Below are 17,925 nucleotides of genomic sequence, written 5' to 3' on the forward strand. Positions count from 1 at the left end.
AAGAAACCCCTTGCGGTGAAATTGCCGTTGCGATGTAAAAATTTGCCTAAGTGTTAATGGGAAATGTAGTTCAACCAATGAGATTTTCCGACAGACTGCACTGAATGCAATGACAAATAAACAACAATGCCCATGATTCATTGCGCTAGTCGCTGTTTTTATGGGAAATTGAGTATATCTGTTGCAAATCTTATGGTTTGTGTTTGCATTGTGCACATGATTCAATTAATAGTAATACATTTATAAACTATCATCCTTCTATGCAGATATGTGGACATTTCAATCAAAGTAAGATCAGTAGTTAGACAGGCTTTACTTTCCTGTTCTTGTCGGTTGCCAATGACGTTTTCCCATTGAACCTAATCCAGAGGAATGGCTAGAAGCTGTTTGCTATGAAATAACCATTTTACATGGAAAGGGGGCGCTAAGGGGCTTAGAAAGCATTGGTTCACAGGAAACGCCTCTTCTTCTACTGTTGTTTAAATGGCGGTTGCACAGGAGATGCTGGCAAATAAAATGATTTAAATCTAGGAAATAGCTAGTACGGGTTGGCAGCGTGACCGCTGGTATATCGTTAAATAAAATATTAAAACTTAATAATGTCAAAAGGCCATAAAAAGTCTTAAATGTCTTAAATAGCATAAAAAGTCTCAAATGTTATCATTTGTGGAGCCATTAAATTTAAGAATGGAAAGAGTGACAATTCTAATCACTAGTGAAATGTCATCATAGGCTGCCATTCAAATTCAATTGTTGATATCAATAATTGATTTCTTACTAGTTGAAATTCCAATTTCACATATCAGAAATACAATTCTTATTAAATCCTTTATTTTCGATATCAAGAATTCAATTGTCACTAGTTGAAATGTCTATTCTTGATATCAACAACTGAATTGCTACTAGAAAGAATGTACATTTTTTATATCAATAATTCGATTTTCATAATTCGTCACGTCTCGTTGGTGTCCGTGCCGGAGATGTTGGTGTCCGTGCCAGTGTCTGTTCCGAAGAAGTTGGTGTCCATTCCGGAGACAGTGGTGTCCGTGCTGGAGACGCTGGTGTCTGTGTCGGAGACTTTGGTGTCCGTTCCGGAGACTGTGGTGTCCGTTCCGGAGACGTTGGTGTCCGTGCCGGAATCGTTGGTGTCTGTTCAGAAGACGTTGGTGTCCGTGCCGGTGGTGTCTATTCCGGAGACGTTGGTGTGCGTTCCAGGGACGGTGGTGTCCGTGCCGGAGATGGTATTGTCCATTCCAGAGACGTTGGTGTCCGTGCAAGAGACGGTGGGTGGTGTCCGTGCCGGAGACATTGGTGTCTGTGCCGGAGACGGTGGAGTCCGTGCCGGAGACGGTGGTGTCCGTGCCGCTGTCTGTGCTGGAGACGGTGGTGTCTGTGCACTTAGAATAGAATAGAATAGAATGAGGCATTTATATAGCGCTTTCATATGTACTACTGTACACCCAAAGCGCTTTTACAATCATATCAGGGGATCTCTCCTCAATCACCACCAGTGTGGAGCATCCACTTGGATGATGCGATGGCAGCCACAGTACAACGGCGCCAGTGCGCTCACCACACACCAGCTATAGGTGGAGAGAGGTGAGAGAGACTTGTCCGTGCCAGAGACGGCGGAGACGTGCCAGAGACGTTGGTGTCCATGCCGGTGTCCGAGACGGTGGTGTCCATTCTGGAGAAATTGGTGTCCGTGCCGGAGATGGTGGTGTCTGTGCCGGAGTCGTTGGTGTCCGTTCAGGAGACGTTGGTGTCCGTGCCGGTGACGTTGGTGTCTGTATCGGAGACTTTGGTGTCCGTTCCGGAGACGGTGGTGTCTGTGGCAGTGTCCGTGCCGGAGACGTTGGTGTCCTTTCCGGAGACGTTGGTGTCCGTGCCGGAGATGTTGGTGTCCGTGCCGGAGACGGTGGTGTCCGTTCCGGAGACGTTGGTGTCCGTGCCGGAGACCGAAGTCGTTGGTGTCTGTTCAGAAGACGTTGGTGTCCGTGCCGGAGACGGTGGTGTCCTTTCCGTAGATATTGGTATCCATTCCAGAGACGTTGGTGTCCGTTCCGGAGACGTTGATGCCCGTTCCGGGTACGGTAGTGTCCGTGCCAGAGATGGTGTTGTCCATTACGCAGATGTTGGTGTCCGTGCCGGAGACGTTGGTGTCTGTTCTGGAGACTTTGGTGGCCGTGCTGGAGACGGTGGTGTCATTTCCGGAGACGGTGGTGTCCGTGCTGGTGGTGTCCGTGCCGGAGACTTTGGTATATTCCAAAGATTTTAATTTTGGCGCATTTTTTTCTCTATAGAGTGTTGATATGGCATCTAGTAAATACACTAATATAAATTTCGTCATGCTTGCATGTGTGGAAGTATTTAAAACAAGGGTGTTACAACTAGCCCCGCTTTAGGTTGTGCCCCGCTCTCCCCTAACTTATATAGTATGAGAGTGTGTAGTATGAATGTAATCTGGACGTGCTACATTCGCCATATTGTCATTGTCATGTGACCTACCAGCATCAGTTTTTTTGTCGCTTCACTGCCATTCATGAATCCTCTCCCATGTACATTGTAAAGTGTCCATCGTATGCTCACTTCATAATCTTGCCAGAAGAAGTAGGTCATCTGGGTACTTTTAGCCTACTCTTTTATGAGTACTGTACATTTTTTTTGTCTAAAAAAACTATAATCAAAAGGCTGAAAATCAAGGTTTTATTAAGTTATTTGTAACTATATCGCCAGCACTAATCACTAGTAATTTCAGCTGCTCAGATTTATGTGACATAACATTCTTTTTAATCTTTGTTTTTGCTGCAAAATTGTGATTTCTGACTTTCTGAGCCACCGAGCGCCCCCTGTAGGAAATAAAAATGATCCAAGCTAAAAATGCATAAACCGCTCTATTGATTTTAGTTCACTGACCAAACCCCTTAACAACGAAATCAGCTATTGCTTCCACGACAGTTTCCACCTCGAATGCTTCACACAGACAGTACTGTATTGCCTTGACAGGGCTCTTGATCGCACGCAAAGGCACGTATAATTGTTGAAGAAGATAATGTCCGAGAAGGACCTTAAAACATCGCAGGACCTGACTGTTGTGGTGAGTGTTTGATTTTCACCGAGCTACAATGCTGGGTCGTGCACTTTTACAGCCGCCTAATATTTAGTCACGCTCACTCCACTAGCCAAAGTATAGTTTAATTGGTACATAATATTGAGAAGTGTTAAGTGTTGTGATTTGCCTGACTTCATTAATCGTTGTGTCTTGAACTCGTACTGACAGATCACTCTAACGAGTTCCTAAAGGAAATGTTTTCTTTCTTCATCAATCTATAGTTAAGTTAAATTAGAATGTAGATATCATTTCTTTTCAGGAGGGTTATGAAATGAGAGCTTTCTTTATTTCAATGTCAGGTATCTTGTGTGATTACAGTAACACGATGATGTTGAGAGGTTTCCCTTGTTACTATGGTTTCAGTTCCACGCGTGGGCGGAGAGCATGCCCTTAAACTGCTGTTTTTACTCCTGTGTGGGAAGCCCACGCAAAACCCACACGATTCTAGATATTTCTTTTATGCTAGCTGTTCATTCACAATTTTAGTGAAACTGCTCAGGTTTAGTCTGAATGCTTGTTTCGTTTTTACGTTAACAATTTTCTTTTTTCTTTTATTCATTTCAGGTACAGACATTGCTGCAGCAGATGCAGGACAAGTTCCAGACCATGTCAGACCAGATCATTGGGCGGAATATCCTTTTGCATATAGTAATTGCTGACCTAACTGTAGCTGAATTGAGTGGAATACAGTAGCTATGTGTACGCAGTGAAAACCTGATTCATGCTTCCTAGCTTGATAGGTTATTCAAAAACGATTTTGTCTTAATTCTAATACTTGATGAGATGAGTACGCGAATCGATGACCTGGAGAAGAACATCTCTGATCTCATGACTCAGGCAGGCGTGGATGAGTTAGAGGAGGAGATAAAAGTCTCTGAGACATCTGGAACCGCTTGAAGGCAATGACCAACACCATCTTAGTAAGTGTAGGTGGTGCTGTTGCCACTTTGAAGATGCCTTGTTACCATTTAGAGAACACTTACATTCCATAAATTGCAGTAGAACATGTATTTGACATTACATTTGGATTATTCTGCTTGTGAAACAGTATATAAAGAAAGTCACATTCATAGTCATCTTTTTTTTAAACAAAGTTATTTGTAAGTTTAAGTCAGGTTGTTGTCTTGTGATCTTGTATTTCTGTTTTGTTTACGTTTGCCATCGTTTCCCTTTCAGACTGCCAAGGAACACAGTGAAGACCTTCTACTGCAGTATCAGAATTTTTAAATGAAATGTGAATTAATCCTTTTTTAAGCAATTCGTTAAAAATGGTGCTTGCCTATGTGTATTACATATTATATTACATATTGTAAGGTTAATTAGATTACTGGCCTGAAGATTAAGATATTAAAATCTTCTTTTGTATTTATTCATTGTAATGACAGGGGGAAATCATGTGGTTCCTGCATGTTTTGCTGATTATTAAAAACCCCATAAAACTACTTGATGATCACAGTTTTCTTCCCTATTAAAATAGGCAGGACATGTCCCTTGTTATATAACCAATAGCATGTAGCAAATAATTTAAATAATGCCATGCATTGTAAATATATATATATATATATATTTTTGCATTTCATTGACAAAGAATTTAATCAGAATACATGGCTTAATTTAAATGACCTTCAATGAAGAGTTTGTGCAGCCAGTCGGTGTGGTTATGGCATCTACCAGCAGGGGTTAACTTGGCCAAACCAAAGTCCCAAAAGTTTTTGGCCAAACCTTCACTAGCGACTAGGATCAAAGACAGCAGATCAGCTAAACCCCTGTAGATGTGATTTTTTTTGTATCTTATACTGGCATCAACATTTAGAGGGAATGAGGTCTATTATGGGTTTGCCAATTACATTTTTGACAAAACAACACCCAGTTAGATACTAATGAATTGCAGGAATGTCTTGTTGACACATAAATAATGTTTTAAAATGGAAATATTAATTGATTAAAATCATTTATTGTATTACTTGCTGTTTACAAAAATGAAGCTGGGTCTATTTTACCATACAGATTGTTCTACAACCCTTTTAAGCACATATTTTAGATTTGGATTATATTCTACATCAGACTTGCATTGATTTGAAACCTGCTGACGAGATCGTCTAGCCTATGTCCTTCTGGGAAGTTCATATTTCATGAGTTGGGAATTCAGTTGGGAATTCCCTTCTCTTAATTAACTACACAAAAACACATCAAGGTTTTTAAACTATACTTCTAGAAAATGAAGAACATGAATATGCATTAGGTGTTTTTATTTTTATGTTTTTAATACATTTATGAAGGCACTGTAAACTTTATAGTTACATATTATATTTTTATATTTCAATACTATATTTTGTGCAGACAATTAGCTTATTTTGTTGTAAATAAAACAGCTTGACAACTGCTAAATACATAGACCGCCACGTTTCTCACGAACACACCCCCAAATCGTAAACTCGGGAATTCTCACTCGTATTTATGACGTTTGTGGTGGCTTCGTAAATACGTAAATCGTAAATACGATCTTTCCGACAAGACTTGAATGCACAATTAGCATGCTAGTGTATAGCCTGCTAATGCTAACCCGAAATCACCACGTTAGTTCCCTTGCCAATAACTAGCTCACTGACTTCCCCCCGCTCAGCCACACAACATGCGCATTTATCAGCACATTACATGAATTCTGCACAGGTAAAAGCCTCATACAATAAATTATTCATAATTTCACCACATTGCAATTTACACGAGTCGATAAAACCTGTGAGATTTAACCGAGGCAACGGCTCTAACTTAGGTGGTAGCCTACCGTTATTACTGGGTTTATTATTTGGACTCTTTCTGCGACAAAAGCACGACTTTCCTAACATAGTAATTACTCATTAGGTATGTAGGCTATGCAATTATAGATGAGGTGTGCTAGCTCGAAAATATTTTTGCATGAATAACTTCAATGAAAGTAAATTATAAGACTTATAAGAATTGGAGACTTTATTGTATATATTTTTATAAAATTTTATCAAAATGATCTGGCTATACTGTCAACAATACAGTATCATATGGCTGAGATGGCATGCAACATTCATTCTGAAGTCATGTCTTCACAAATAAAAAATGACCAGTAATGTCCACTTGGTGGAGCTATTTCGTTATTGAAACATTTTTTTCTACATCGATATATATCTATTTGAAATCTTGTTATAAGATGCATATTCAGTGACGGTGTTGTTTGAATTGACCAGGCAGAATCAATTAGCTGTCAATAAATGTTCACATTAAAGTCAAAATTGCAAGATTCTGTCTGAATTATTCCTTTAGGGAGTAGTCCCAAATGTTTTGTTTTCTTACACAATTTCTTTCAGAAAAGGATTGAGTAATCCATGTGGTGTTTTGTGTCTTGGTGATAGTGACATCTGAGACAAAAGATAGCATACTCATTGCATCTATAAAGTTGCATTTGTGCAACATAGGGGATATATATATATATATATATATATATATATATATATATATATATATATATATATATATATATATATATATATATATATATATATTTATTTATATATTTATTTTTCAAGAGTTGGAAATTAGATTCCCTTCTTTTTCTCGAAGCTGAAAGTCTCAACACACTTGATAGAGGTAATTTTATACCTCAGCTGGGAGTACACTTTCCCTCTGGAGTCTGGATTGTAACATAAAGTGGACCATTTTCTTTTGCTCTCTCTCTCTCTCTCTCTCTCTCTCTCTCTCTCTCTCTCTCTCTCTCTCTCTCTCTCTCTCTCTCTCTCTCTCTCTCTCTCACACACTCTTTTTTGCCCTTCACTGTGTGAATTTATCACAACAACCCATAAGACAAAACTCTTCAGCCTTTTGGATTTTGCAGTTTTTTTCTTTACGCTTCATATATCCTATAGCATTACACATCCCTCAGATTTAAAGGGAATCTTTTTTTTACTCTCTACATTTGACATTTCATGTCTGTCTGTATGAGTGTTGATATGGAAAAAAGATGGAACACCATGCATTTTGGCCACAGATGTGGTTAAATAAGATCTGTTTGTTCAAATACCTGGAGGGGGAAACCAGATGGACAATCTAATCTTTGCTATCTAATCTACTCATGCTTTGTAATTTAACCAACTGCTGTTATAAACTGTGGTTCTCTTTCCCCTTCTGTGGCAGGATGTTTCTTCTCTTCTGATCACTTTTACATCTCAAGTCGTCATCACGATCCATTAGAAGTGTCATGGGAAGCATAGAATAACAGGGGAGTGGCTGAGCATTTTCCTCTTTGGGACTCCACTCTATTACATGGCTAGAATTTAACTGAGGTCATAATACATTCAGTGATGTTACTTTTGTTAGTATTTTATATTTTCTGAAACAGATTAAACATTCGTTCAGACATATTCACATGTCATCAATGAGTTATTCCTCTTTCCCGAGAGTATAGGCCAGGCACGTTCTAATGCATAAGACTGACTGCATACTGGTTACAGACTGCATTTGATGAGGGTCAGAGGTAATCAGGAGAGCAGCCGAAGCTGTTCTGTTTGAAAGCCTTTTATCAGAGGTGCATGTGATCCAAGACATAGCCTGCTTAACTATGGTATTAAATTGCTTTTGTGATCTTGTGTAAGAACAATGTAGTCTTTTATGCTGTTCAGAACAAGGGCACAGTGAGGTAGATAAAACTTCAGATAAAAATTCCAAAAAGATTTGAGGAATAGATGGAGGAACTAACATTCAGTAATATGAAATGGACTTTCACTGGGGTGCTGGACATACAACGATATTGGCTGTGACAGGAATCGACTGAGGATGCAAGTAATCTTATGTGAGAATATGATCGCCTCCAGTTCAACACCATTTTTGGGCTCTGCTGTAAAATCAAAGCGGGTTATTGCACTTGGTTTACTTAGTTGCAGAATGAATAACTATGGATTTAAAGACCCTATGCATCTGGAGGGCAAAGACCCCCGTTGTCAAGAATTGATGTACCACGTCATTAGCTAAGGTCATCTAGCCTGTCTGGGTTTAGACAATTTTCCATCCTTTTTCGTTTTTGTGGAATGACATATTTTTCAGAATGAATTCATGTAGCACCTTGCAGTTGGCCTATATTTCATTTTAAAATGATTTTTTTGCACTAAGTTTAATATATAAAAATAGCAAGAACAAACAAGTAATCTATTTAAAGCATGCCCAACATTAACTGCATCTATGGGGCATTATGACTTTATTAATTACATCATCAATTAAAATGTCTTTTCAGACACCTTGTTTGACCTGAGGGATTGACTTGTCTTTTTATTCCTTAACAAATGCATGCTTTGTGGTAGAATGCTTCTAGGGCCTGAAAATATATTCTGCAATGAGAAATTTCCAGTGATTCATTTAGCTCATACAGTCTGCATATAATAAGACAGATACTCACAATAAAATACATAACCCAACCGCTATTCTTGCTATTTATGCTGAGGGCAGCATGTTCACCAATTTATACTAAACTGGAAAACAGCAGATTCCCCACAGGGAGATACATCTAATTCAACATTCTTGCCTAAAATTTGATATTAAAAAAAAAAAAAAAAAAAAAAAAAAAAATTCTCTGAAATATGTTTTCAATAGCCTACTGAAACAAATATAGGCTACTTGCTATCAAGTCACTGCCATACATTTTTTTGCTAATGATCTATTCCACTTTACTTCAGTTTACTTAAAAACAAACAAAAAACTGTGCAATGTAGTTCCTTATTTAGTGTATGTCCATGAATAACACACATAAACAACATTCGTTTTTGCTAAGCATTTATATTTAGGAAGGTTTTGTCATCAATCTCAAAAAAACTGTCAATATGACACCTCCACCTTCAAATGAGGACCTAAACACAAGGCTATAATTTTAAGTGAAGAAGAAAATGATTGACGTTTTGTCATATTCATTACGGTAGTTTGCGCGCGCGAATTCTCTTCTGTTGCTTACGGTAACTGAGTGCGTGTGCGTGTGGCTTGTGTTGGTTTTGCGATTGTCACAACTGTAGCACGCGAGCGCACTGCATTCAAGGCAGCAAACAACAGATTGTCTGCGATATAAGGTAAAATTGATCATCATTTCTTGGTCTCATGAAATGTTAGCTGCAATTTGAGTTATTTTAAATTAAACTCAAGCATGAAAGATCGCTGTTGGTTTTATTCAAAAGGAGGAAAAGTGTTATTTAGGACTATTTTCTTTTTGAAGGCAGCAGGCAGGCAGGGAGGGTGTCCGTCACATTCTCTCTGTCTGGTCCGATTAATAAAACCGTGAAAACAACTTACGGTAATTAGCCCACACACTTACCATTTTAAAGTATTTATCTGCTTTAGCTCTAGACTAAAAAGAACAACTGATTGTCATTGAAAAGTTAGGGAATAAATCAACTTTCTTCCAAACTCGGCGTGCTCCGTCCGTGCTGTCATAATACATCTCGTGTACTGGCTTTGGCCAGTTTCAGGGCGAACATTTTGCATTTGCAATACAATAAATGGTCATATTAATGATGAGTAAAGAAGGTGATGGAATTAAATTGTTTTGAAAGCCAAGTACACAGATGTCTGTTAAAGTCACTTTTTGACGTTTATTAGCCTAAGTTCATTTTTTTATAGTAGCCTAGGCTATGCAATGTTCCAGACATCGAAGAGACACTTGCAGTTGCCACTCCCCCTTCGAGAGATGTCATATCTTTACTAAAAAAAATACTAAAAATCGTCATCTGATATATGTACATTCTTGATGTGCCTTTTAAATCTTCTTAATAGCATCATTTTTAGTGGTTTTGCTGTGATTTTTATGAAGTAGTTATACAATTACAATCTCTCAGAAAAAAAGGTACAAAAGCTGTCACTGGGACAGTACCCTTCAAAAGGGTACTAATATGTACCATTTAGGTACTAATATGTACACTTTTGGCACCAATATGTGCCTTTGAGGGACTAATATGCACTCTTTAGGTACAAAGGTGTACCTTTTGAAAAGGTACCGCCACAGTGACAGCTTTTGTACCTTTTTTTCTGAGAGTGAACCTTCAAACTTGAGTAGGCTACACTCCTTTTGTTTGATGTATTTTTGGGTGTTTTAGGTTTGAGTATGTTTATATATTTCTGTTATGCAGGCAGAATTATTTTATGATTTGCAATTGATTTTGATTACAGACATGCTACACTATCAATTTTCCAACATGAACTACTTTTATTTTTTTAAGAGTTTGGGGTGGTCAGTTACTGGGATGGACAGTAATGTTAATGTTGTTTTAAAAAATCCCTTTCGCCACTCTTTGCTATCTTATAATCAGCTGTCGATGTGTTGGATCTCATTTTTCAGTGGACTAAAATTGAAAAGCAGTCTTACGGTTAGACTTTTGTACATGGCAACAGAAATCAGTGTAAACAGTCTTATCTGTTTTTCAGTATAGCACAGAATCGTATTTAAAGCACTCAATGCATCAGTGTTTAGGGATAGTGTTTTAAAGAGTAAGCATAACAGTTGGTCACAACAAGGTCTTATTTTGCTTGCAGTGATTTGGAATAATTGTGTAGTTATGTTTAAATAGATAGTGATGTGTGTGTGTTTGTGTATATATATATAATATACATATATACATGTGTGTGTGTGTGTGTGTGTGTGTATAAAATAGCAAAACTTTGATTTCCCTTTCAGTACCTTTAACAATTTTACAGTATAGCTTCTAAATGAAATTGGCACATAATGTGACGATTCTCACCATATGGAATGGAAGTACACAACAGGAAACACTCTTAATTAGGCCAGGCCCCTGTGTTCTGACTTCTTTAACCTGCTTCACATTAATTAATCATTTTCTCTGTTCTTCAGATCTCTGTAGATGCATGTTGGAATGTGTATCTGAGTATTTACCGGAAGACGCTGGACCATATGTTCAGAGAGTGGGATTTTGAATTCTGCGTCCATCTCAATTGACTAGAAGTAAGTTGTTTACATCTGTGTTTGTTTCATATTTTGATATAATATTTGTAAAATAACAGCATGTTTATAATCAGGAAAATAATTTGACTGCATAGTGTTTTAAGTTTTTCATAAAATCTAAATTGAATACATTTACCATTAATATTTGTCTAAATACGATGCAATGTGTAACACGAAACACGCAAAAACACGAAGGTGGTACTTCAAGCTTGAATTGCTCTGATGGAAAATCCCTTTTTATGGAATGTGCATACATGTCAGTGGCCTGATTAATTGCGCTAATTGTTTTAGTTAATTCATTTCCTTATAATTAATTTCAGTGTTAACAAATTAAATTGCCTACAGCCATAATTTTGGTCACATCATGGGTCAATAAAATCAGGACCCTTAGACAGTATTGGATTAAATGCTTCCAAAGGCCTCTTCAGACACTGTGTCCTTTTGCTGTAGAAAAGAATTTATGTGAGTCCTTGTACTGAGTCACTGAGGAAGATGCATGCTGTGCTTCATGAAGTGAAACATTAACAGCTCTGATTGAGGTAATGGCTCTGTGCCGATCATCAGTAACCCAAGTCTAGAAAAGGGCCAGAAGGAAAATTTCCCATCACCAGGTGATTTCCATTGTAAATTTGTAGGAATAAGGTTAGGAGTGTGAGGGCTGTGTATTTCTATTACAGTAGAGAAAGCACATTTTCGGGGTTTCTTTATCTACTATAGTGCTATATGCTAACAGCTTGTCATTTGATTTCGAGGTTGCTGCTGGTGAAGGAAATATGCAGCAGTTTTTAGGGTTATAGAACTATATGTATCCGAAGCTGCAAATGAAAAGTGGCACTTTTTAGCTTCCTGTTGCTGTCAAAAAAAGCTTAAAGCCAATGATAGTCTTATTATATCTTCTTCACAATTAACCACTCAACCCACCAAGCCGTGTCACTCAGCTGCATCTGGCTTACTAACACTCCCATCTCTCACATAAAAGCCCTCGTCTGTCGCAATCCATGAATTCCTCTCACAGTTTTTGTTCAACCCTTGTACTTCAAGTCATTATACAGCACTTTGTGACCTTTCTTATAATACTTTTTGGTAAGAAGACATACAGACTATACGTATAAACAAAAAGAGAAAAGCACCCAAGCTTGTCCAGATGAAACACATCTTGTTTATTGAGCAAGTTCTAAAAATGTGTTAAATCATCTGTTTAAATCTGGTTTGTTATGGCCAGTATTGTAAAGTAATAGAAGTACAGATGATTGATAGATTAAGGTTAATGATAAATGAGGTTTTTATGTGATGCTTAGTTTCTAATGTTTCCATTCATGTGGCCAGTGTCTACTTTTACAGTATTCAAATAATACAGCAAATAATTTTGACTGAAGTGGCGATGATGGGTTTTCATTCAAAGGAGCACGGTGAAGTATTGCTCTCAATATAGGCTGATTGCCTGTCTGTCACATATTGCGAAGGGTAATCATTTGACTTAATACATTTCCCCTCAGACCAATAAAGTATCTTTCTATAAATACCCAATTGACCCTCCACACATATTCTCCATTGTATACGACATGAAGATTCCTTTGGCATGAGAAGCTCTATGCCACTTAACCAAATGAAAACGGGTTCAAAGCAGTCCTTTGTGAAACAAAGTGCAGAATGTCTGTAGCCTTTAAATATAAACCAAATTGATTTTTCCCCACACATGGCCATGGAAAGAACATCCTCAACCCTTTCACTGTCCGACACAGATGACTGCACACCAGAAAAGAGGGCTTTTCATTCTCCAGCCTAATTAGCTTTGGGGGTCTTTGTCAGGAACCTCTTTGACAAGAGCATTTAAATATTTAGCTGTACTAATTTCTTTTTATAGCCAAAGACTGTCTAAATGTGCAAATTTGGCTAAATGCTGAGCATTATTCTACAGCTGCAAGTACATTTCAAATGTGTATATCTTTTCCCATAAGGACCAAACTGTTCACACAGAATCATTTTAAGATTATGAATGCATGATGATTAGTTGCTTGTTGGCTGCGTGCAAAATTATTACTGTATAGGACAATTCTTTAGAAATGCGAGTGCTTGGATGGGCATTTACCTAGTTTTGGCCCTAGAGACTTTAGCCCAGACGTGTTGAATTTGGTAGGATGATTTGCTTTAAAATCACTACTGAAAAATTGTTAAACTTAAACTGATACTGATTTGTTGCTGTCAAAGTTTGATCGAGAAGCAGGCTTGTAATTTAATGATTAAACAGTTTCTTTCACTGAAAAAAAATGATTCGTTGAATTTAATAAATGTTTTTATCGTAAGTGGTTGCACACAATTGATTTGACCTACATTTGATTAAAATTATTAAAATTATTACTAAAATTGATTAAGTTCAACTTAATGCATTTGTTTAAATGTAGATAAAATCAATTGTGTGCAACCACTTACGATAAAAAAATTGATTAAATTCAACGAATCATTTTTTTCAGTGTTTGTTAACCTGGTGTTCATATTCACTATTCAGACATGAAAGTAGTGTAAGCAAACGTTAAAGTTTGTTATTGGCCCATCATAGAGGAAGACTGTGGGAGACAAATTTCATGTGGGTGAATCAAATAATGGCTGCGATAACTGAAAATTCTGGTTTGGTCAGCGTTTTTGCTAATATCATGAGAACGTTACTCAATGTTCTTATATTTTCATCATGACATGGGTCATTAATATCATTTCACAGCTTTTGTATTTCTAACATATTTGTTGTTGTTTTATGAATGCTGTTGTTGCCCCACAAAAATATCCACCACTTGCCTGACTTGCAGGCAGATTTGTTGATTATAATGGTAACAATCTAATTTAGTCATGCCACATTTTACTGCTCGCTTATAGTGTAGACATAGCATTGGTCAGAAAATGTACTTTATTTCATATTATACCATGGTCTGGGTGAATACTCGATTCTGATTGGCTGCAGGGTGTCCATTAAAAAGTGATAGAGGACACCTAGTAAAGGAGTTCTGGTGAAACTGACTGTTTACAGTTCGAAATTAATAAATAAATCCGCTGCGCGTCGGACGGTTCTCGCCTCGTCGTCGTCCATTAATACCTGACAATGGACACCTCGTCGGGCATTAACCCTTACTTACATTGTAGAGTGAAGTATCTGAAATGTACTCAAATCAGTATAAATAATACAGATTTTTCTACTTCAGGATCAATAATACCAGTGTTATTTTAGTATCATTGGTATACTATATACTATTGTTATTCATATTTTTATATTAATATTTGAAGAGTTCAGATGCAAAAGCCTGCAAAAGTGCCATCTGAAATTTTCTTCTAGAATTATCATTTTTATAAAGCTTGCATATTTAAGTTAAGTAATTTCACTTAAATGACAATTAATAGGTAATTTGCATTACCATTTAAGTGAAATTATTGAACTTAAATATACAAGCTTGATAAAAATTATCATTCTAGAAGAGAATTTCAGATGGCACTTAGAGGCTTTTGCATCTGAACTCTTCATTTTATTTTTAGTTGATGAATTAGTAAAATTGCATTTGTACTTATTTGAACTAACATGTAGAATCAAAGTAGAACATTTACAACATGCTATTTCTATTTTTGTAGTAAATATAAACTTATGATAACTGAATGAATTTAGCACAGCAATGTGTAGCCTTCCTTTAGCTTTTTGTTTAAGTGTTCTGGTGGAAAAATTGAAGTGTTCATTGTTTATTTCTGCCGATGAATCACCTTTTAGTTTGGAATATGAGCATTATGTCAGCTCTGTTTTACTTCACCAGGATTGTACTGCTCGTTCACATTATTTTCACTGAGGTGACTCAGAGCAGCTCTTGGACTTTTCAAGCTTTCCCTCACATGCCAGCTGCCAGGAGGCACAATTCACAGAATTACTATCTAGGGCTGTTCCCCGGCCAACGATTTTTCTAGTCGACTAAAGCAGTCATTCATAAGCTATTAGTCGACTAATTGCATTTTTATATGACACCTGAAGGCATTGCATCATAATATATTGTGATAAAACTGAAATGGAACCTTCGTACATTGAAGCTTTGGCTAAGAATATATTAGATATTTAACAACCTCCATCTCATCATTTTCTGTGAGCTCTAGATGCACTTGTTTCATTTTAAGGAACCTTTGCACTCCAAATATGTGATTAGGATGAAATGTTTAATCTGTCAGATCCCAATTCATGTAATATGCATGACTATAAATCCCACCCAGATCTGCACTGACCTTTCTTTTCTGCTGAGTATGAGAGTGTGTTGTCATGGCGAAAGCTTGACTGATGTGTAGACATGAGATCAAGATGTTCATCTCTGCTGTTGGGGCTTTGAAATGTCTGTGTCGTGAAGGCTTCTCCACATTCAAACCCTGCTATTGTGGCAAACCTCTTTATACTTTGCATGGATGCAATGTTTTCTTAAGCAGCAGGAAGCAGTTAATGACTAGATTACTGCCAAACTGTTTGTTTAGGGTCAAGAGGGCTCTGTCACAAGAAGGTTACTAAGTAACAGGCCTAAAAAGCTACACGTTTTGCCATTGCTAGGTTGATGTGCATGTAAAATCTATTTTAATTAATTGATTTGTTGAGAAATTTGTTATTGAAGTTGATTTCAGCCAAATATTTTTTGTAGCTTTAGACTATGAATCCATCAAGTCTGAGGATATCAAACACATTTGATATTTTGAGCTGATTTTAGAACACATATTGCTTTCAACAAGTCATGTTTCTATATTAGTTTTTTGTGTTCAAAACGACCTGAAAGTCAGTGTGTGATCCTTATTGGTTTAGTGTATGATGTATAGTTTTTCTCTGTGACCATTTACAAAGTCAGCAAGTGTATGGTGCCTTTTGTTGTTTAGATTTTACAAGTTGTGTAGCGTATCCCAGCCTTAAGTCACACATGTTTGGAACTACATAATCGTTTCAGTAAATTATGACAGAATTTGAATTATTTGGCAAATAATTCCTTTGTTTTTTGCAGAAGGGTTTGTTTCATGTGAATTGTATGTTTATTATCATTTCATATTTACTTATTTATTATATTCAGGGCTCTACAGTGCGCCCATTTCACTCGCACATGCGAGTAAATATTTCGGCGTGCGAACGTGAAAAAATATTTGGGCGCACTCGTGCGAGTGACACAGCATTTTTCTATAGAAACAGCTGCAAATACATCATCATGAGGAGGGGGAGAGTAGGACACTATATTACCGGGAGATCAGTTATTTAGGCCTAAATCTTCAGTAGATAGTCTGTAGCCTCATAAAAAAAAAACCTACAGTGCCCACACACACGAACTATTTCAAAACAGCGCGAATTCATTCGCTCTTAAAACATCCTCTGATATAAACAAGTAGGCCTAGACTTAAAATGTATTAATTTTCAGCATTTAGTCATTTATTTGTAATAACCACTTTAAGTGGGCTATTTAAAAATGATTTATATGTTAAATTATGTTTTTAAAACATAAGCGCAGAGTGTTACGTAATATTGTGTGTGTCGAAAGAATTTGTCCGCAGCTGCTCAAAAAAAAAAAAAAAAAAAAAACAGTCAAAAACCCCACTGTCAGTGTTTTGTAAGGAACAGGCAAATATGTAAAATATAGCAGGAGACATTTTAATTATTTACTAATAAAACAGTTATTTTTTATGTCAGTGTCGGCTAGACAGATGAAGTTGACGACTCGCGATCTTCGCAGCGCCAGAGAGAAATGCACATTTCATACGAATTACATAAGCAGCGCAGTCTGTTTTCTTTTGTTTTGAATTGTTCTGCTTAAAAGTAGACATTTAAAGCTATCTATATGTCTCAGGTCTGTGAGGCAATAGGCTACCTTATAGCCCTACGCTGAGTTTCGGTTCATTTATGAGACGAGCTCCAGGTTCGCCAGCGCCTCCGTGTCCTGATTATCTATTTTCTAATAGCCTATAGGCCTATTTACTTATTTATTAAATCCAGACAATTGGTTGATGAAACATCGATTAAAATTAAGATACAATTAATACAAAATTAAATTAAATTTAAAGACAGGATTTGTGCTTTCAGTTTGAGGTCTCTGTGAAAGTTTTAAAACATTCGTTTAGTGCCGTTTTAGAGCGCTCACGTCCGTAACGGAGAACTGTCTGTAACAATTTTTTTTTTTTTGTGAAATAAATTTCTAAAAAACTGCGACTTAGTCCAGTGCGACTTAGGCTATATATGTTTTGTGGCGCATTTTTTGACTGATATGCGACTCCGGAGCGACATAAAATAGGCTACGGTAAATTATGTATTATTTTTGTGCAAATGTCCCATAAATTCCCATCCTTTAAGGATTAATTTATGTCCCGTTGACCAGTCCATTGCATTACGAATAAAGCTAATCAATAAAGTCAAAAATGTGATGTGCAGTCAGGTTTGAGTGTGTGCGCTATTTGAACAAGTGTTCTTCTCACTGATATGCTTGTTGTGATTTGCGGAGTTTTGACGAGTTTTATAAAAGTGGTGACATCCCTACACCCCCCCAATAGAATTAAATGAAAATCTTTTATTTGAAAGTTTTGGTCTGATGTTCTTAACCTTACAATGAGCATTGTAAATTTAATTGTTGAATAATTCTAATAATAAAACTATAATGATAAACTTATACAACATAAATGACTGTGCCCCCAAATATTAGTCTGTGCTCCTAAATTTTTTTATTTAGGCGCACCAGTGCTCCTTGTTCAAAAAGTAAGTGTAGAGCCCTGATATTTCATATAGACTGAATCATTTTAAAAGTTAAATGACTGCATCTCTGTGATAATTCCAGAAAGTGTAATATAAATTAATTTAAATAACCTACTAAAAAAATATATA

General features: G+C 36.8%; 2 protein-coding genes across 2 annotated transcripts in view; both read left to right on the forward strand.

The window, feature by feature from the left end:
* Nucleotides 1-2,913: 2,913 nt before the first annotated feature.
* Nucleotides 2,914-4,566, forward strand: hsbp1a (heat shock factor binding protein 1a). The gene is made up of 4 exons (XM_079867387.1): nt 2,914-3,097; nt 3,677-3,743; nt 3,888-4,032; nt 4,289-4,566. The coding sequence occupies exons 1-3, from the start codon at nt 3,053-3,055 to the stop codon at nt 4,007-4,009; spliced, it is 234 nt and encodes a 77-aa protein (XP_079723513.1). The 5' UTR covers nt 2,914-3,052; the 3' UTR covers nt 4,010-4,032; nt 4,289-4,566.
* Nucleotides 4,567-9,071: 4,505 nt separating this feature from the next.
* The window catches only part of tp53i11a (tumor protein p53 inducible protein 11a), a 30,350-nt gene continuing 21,496 nt past the window's right edge, over nt 9,072-17,925 (forward strand). Inside the window, exons 1-2 of the mRNA XM_079866177.1 lie at nt 9,072-9,189; nt 10,962-11,072. The gene's annotated coding sequence lies outside the window, so the exon portion shown is untranslated. The remainder of the gene's footprint in view (nt 9,190-10,961; nt 11,073-17,925) is intronic.

This window comes from Squalius cephalus (genome assembly GCF_949319135.1).
Source record: "Squalius cephalus genome assembly, chromosome: 3".
NCBI lineage: Eukaryota > Metazoa > Chordata > Actinopteri > Cypriniformes > Leuciscidae > Squalius > Squalius cephalus.

Excerpts from the sequence above, each read along its gene's own strand:
- hsbp1a (XM_079867387.1), top strand. The coding sequence starts at position 3,053 with ATGTCCGAGAAGGACCTTAAAACATCGCAGGACCTGACTGTTGTG. Across the intron at positions 3,098-3,676 it reads CGCAGGACCTGACTGTTGTG|GTACAGACATTGCTGCAGCA; the intron begins GTGAGTGTTTGA and ends TATTCATTTCAG. Across the intron at positions 3,744-3,887 it reads AGACCAGATCATTGGGCGGA|TTGATGAGATGAGTACGCGA; the intron begins ATATCCTTTTGC and ends TAATTCTAATAC.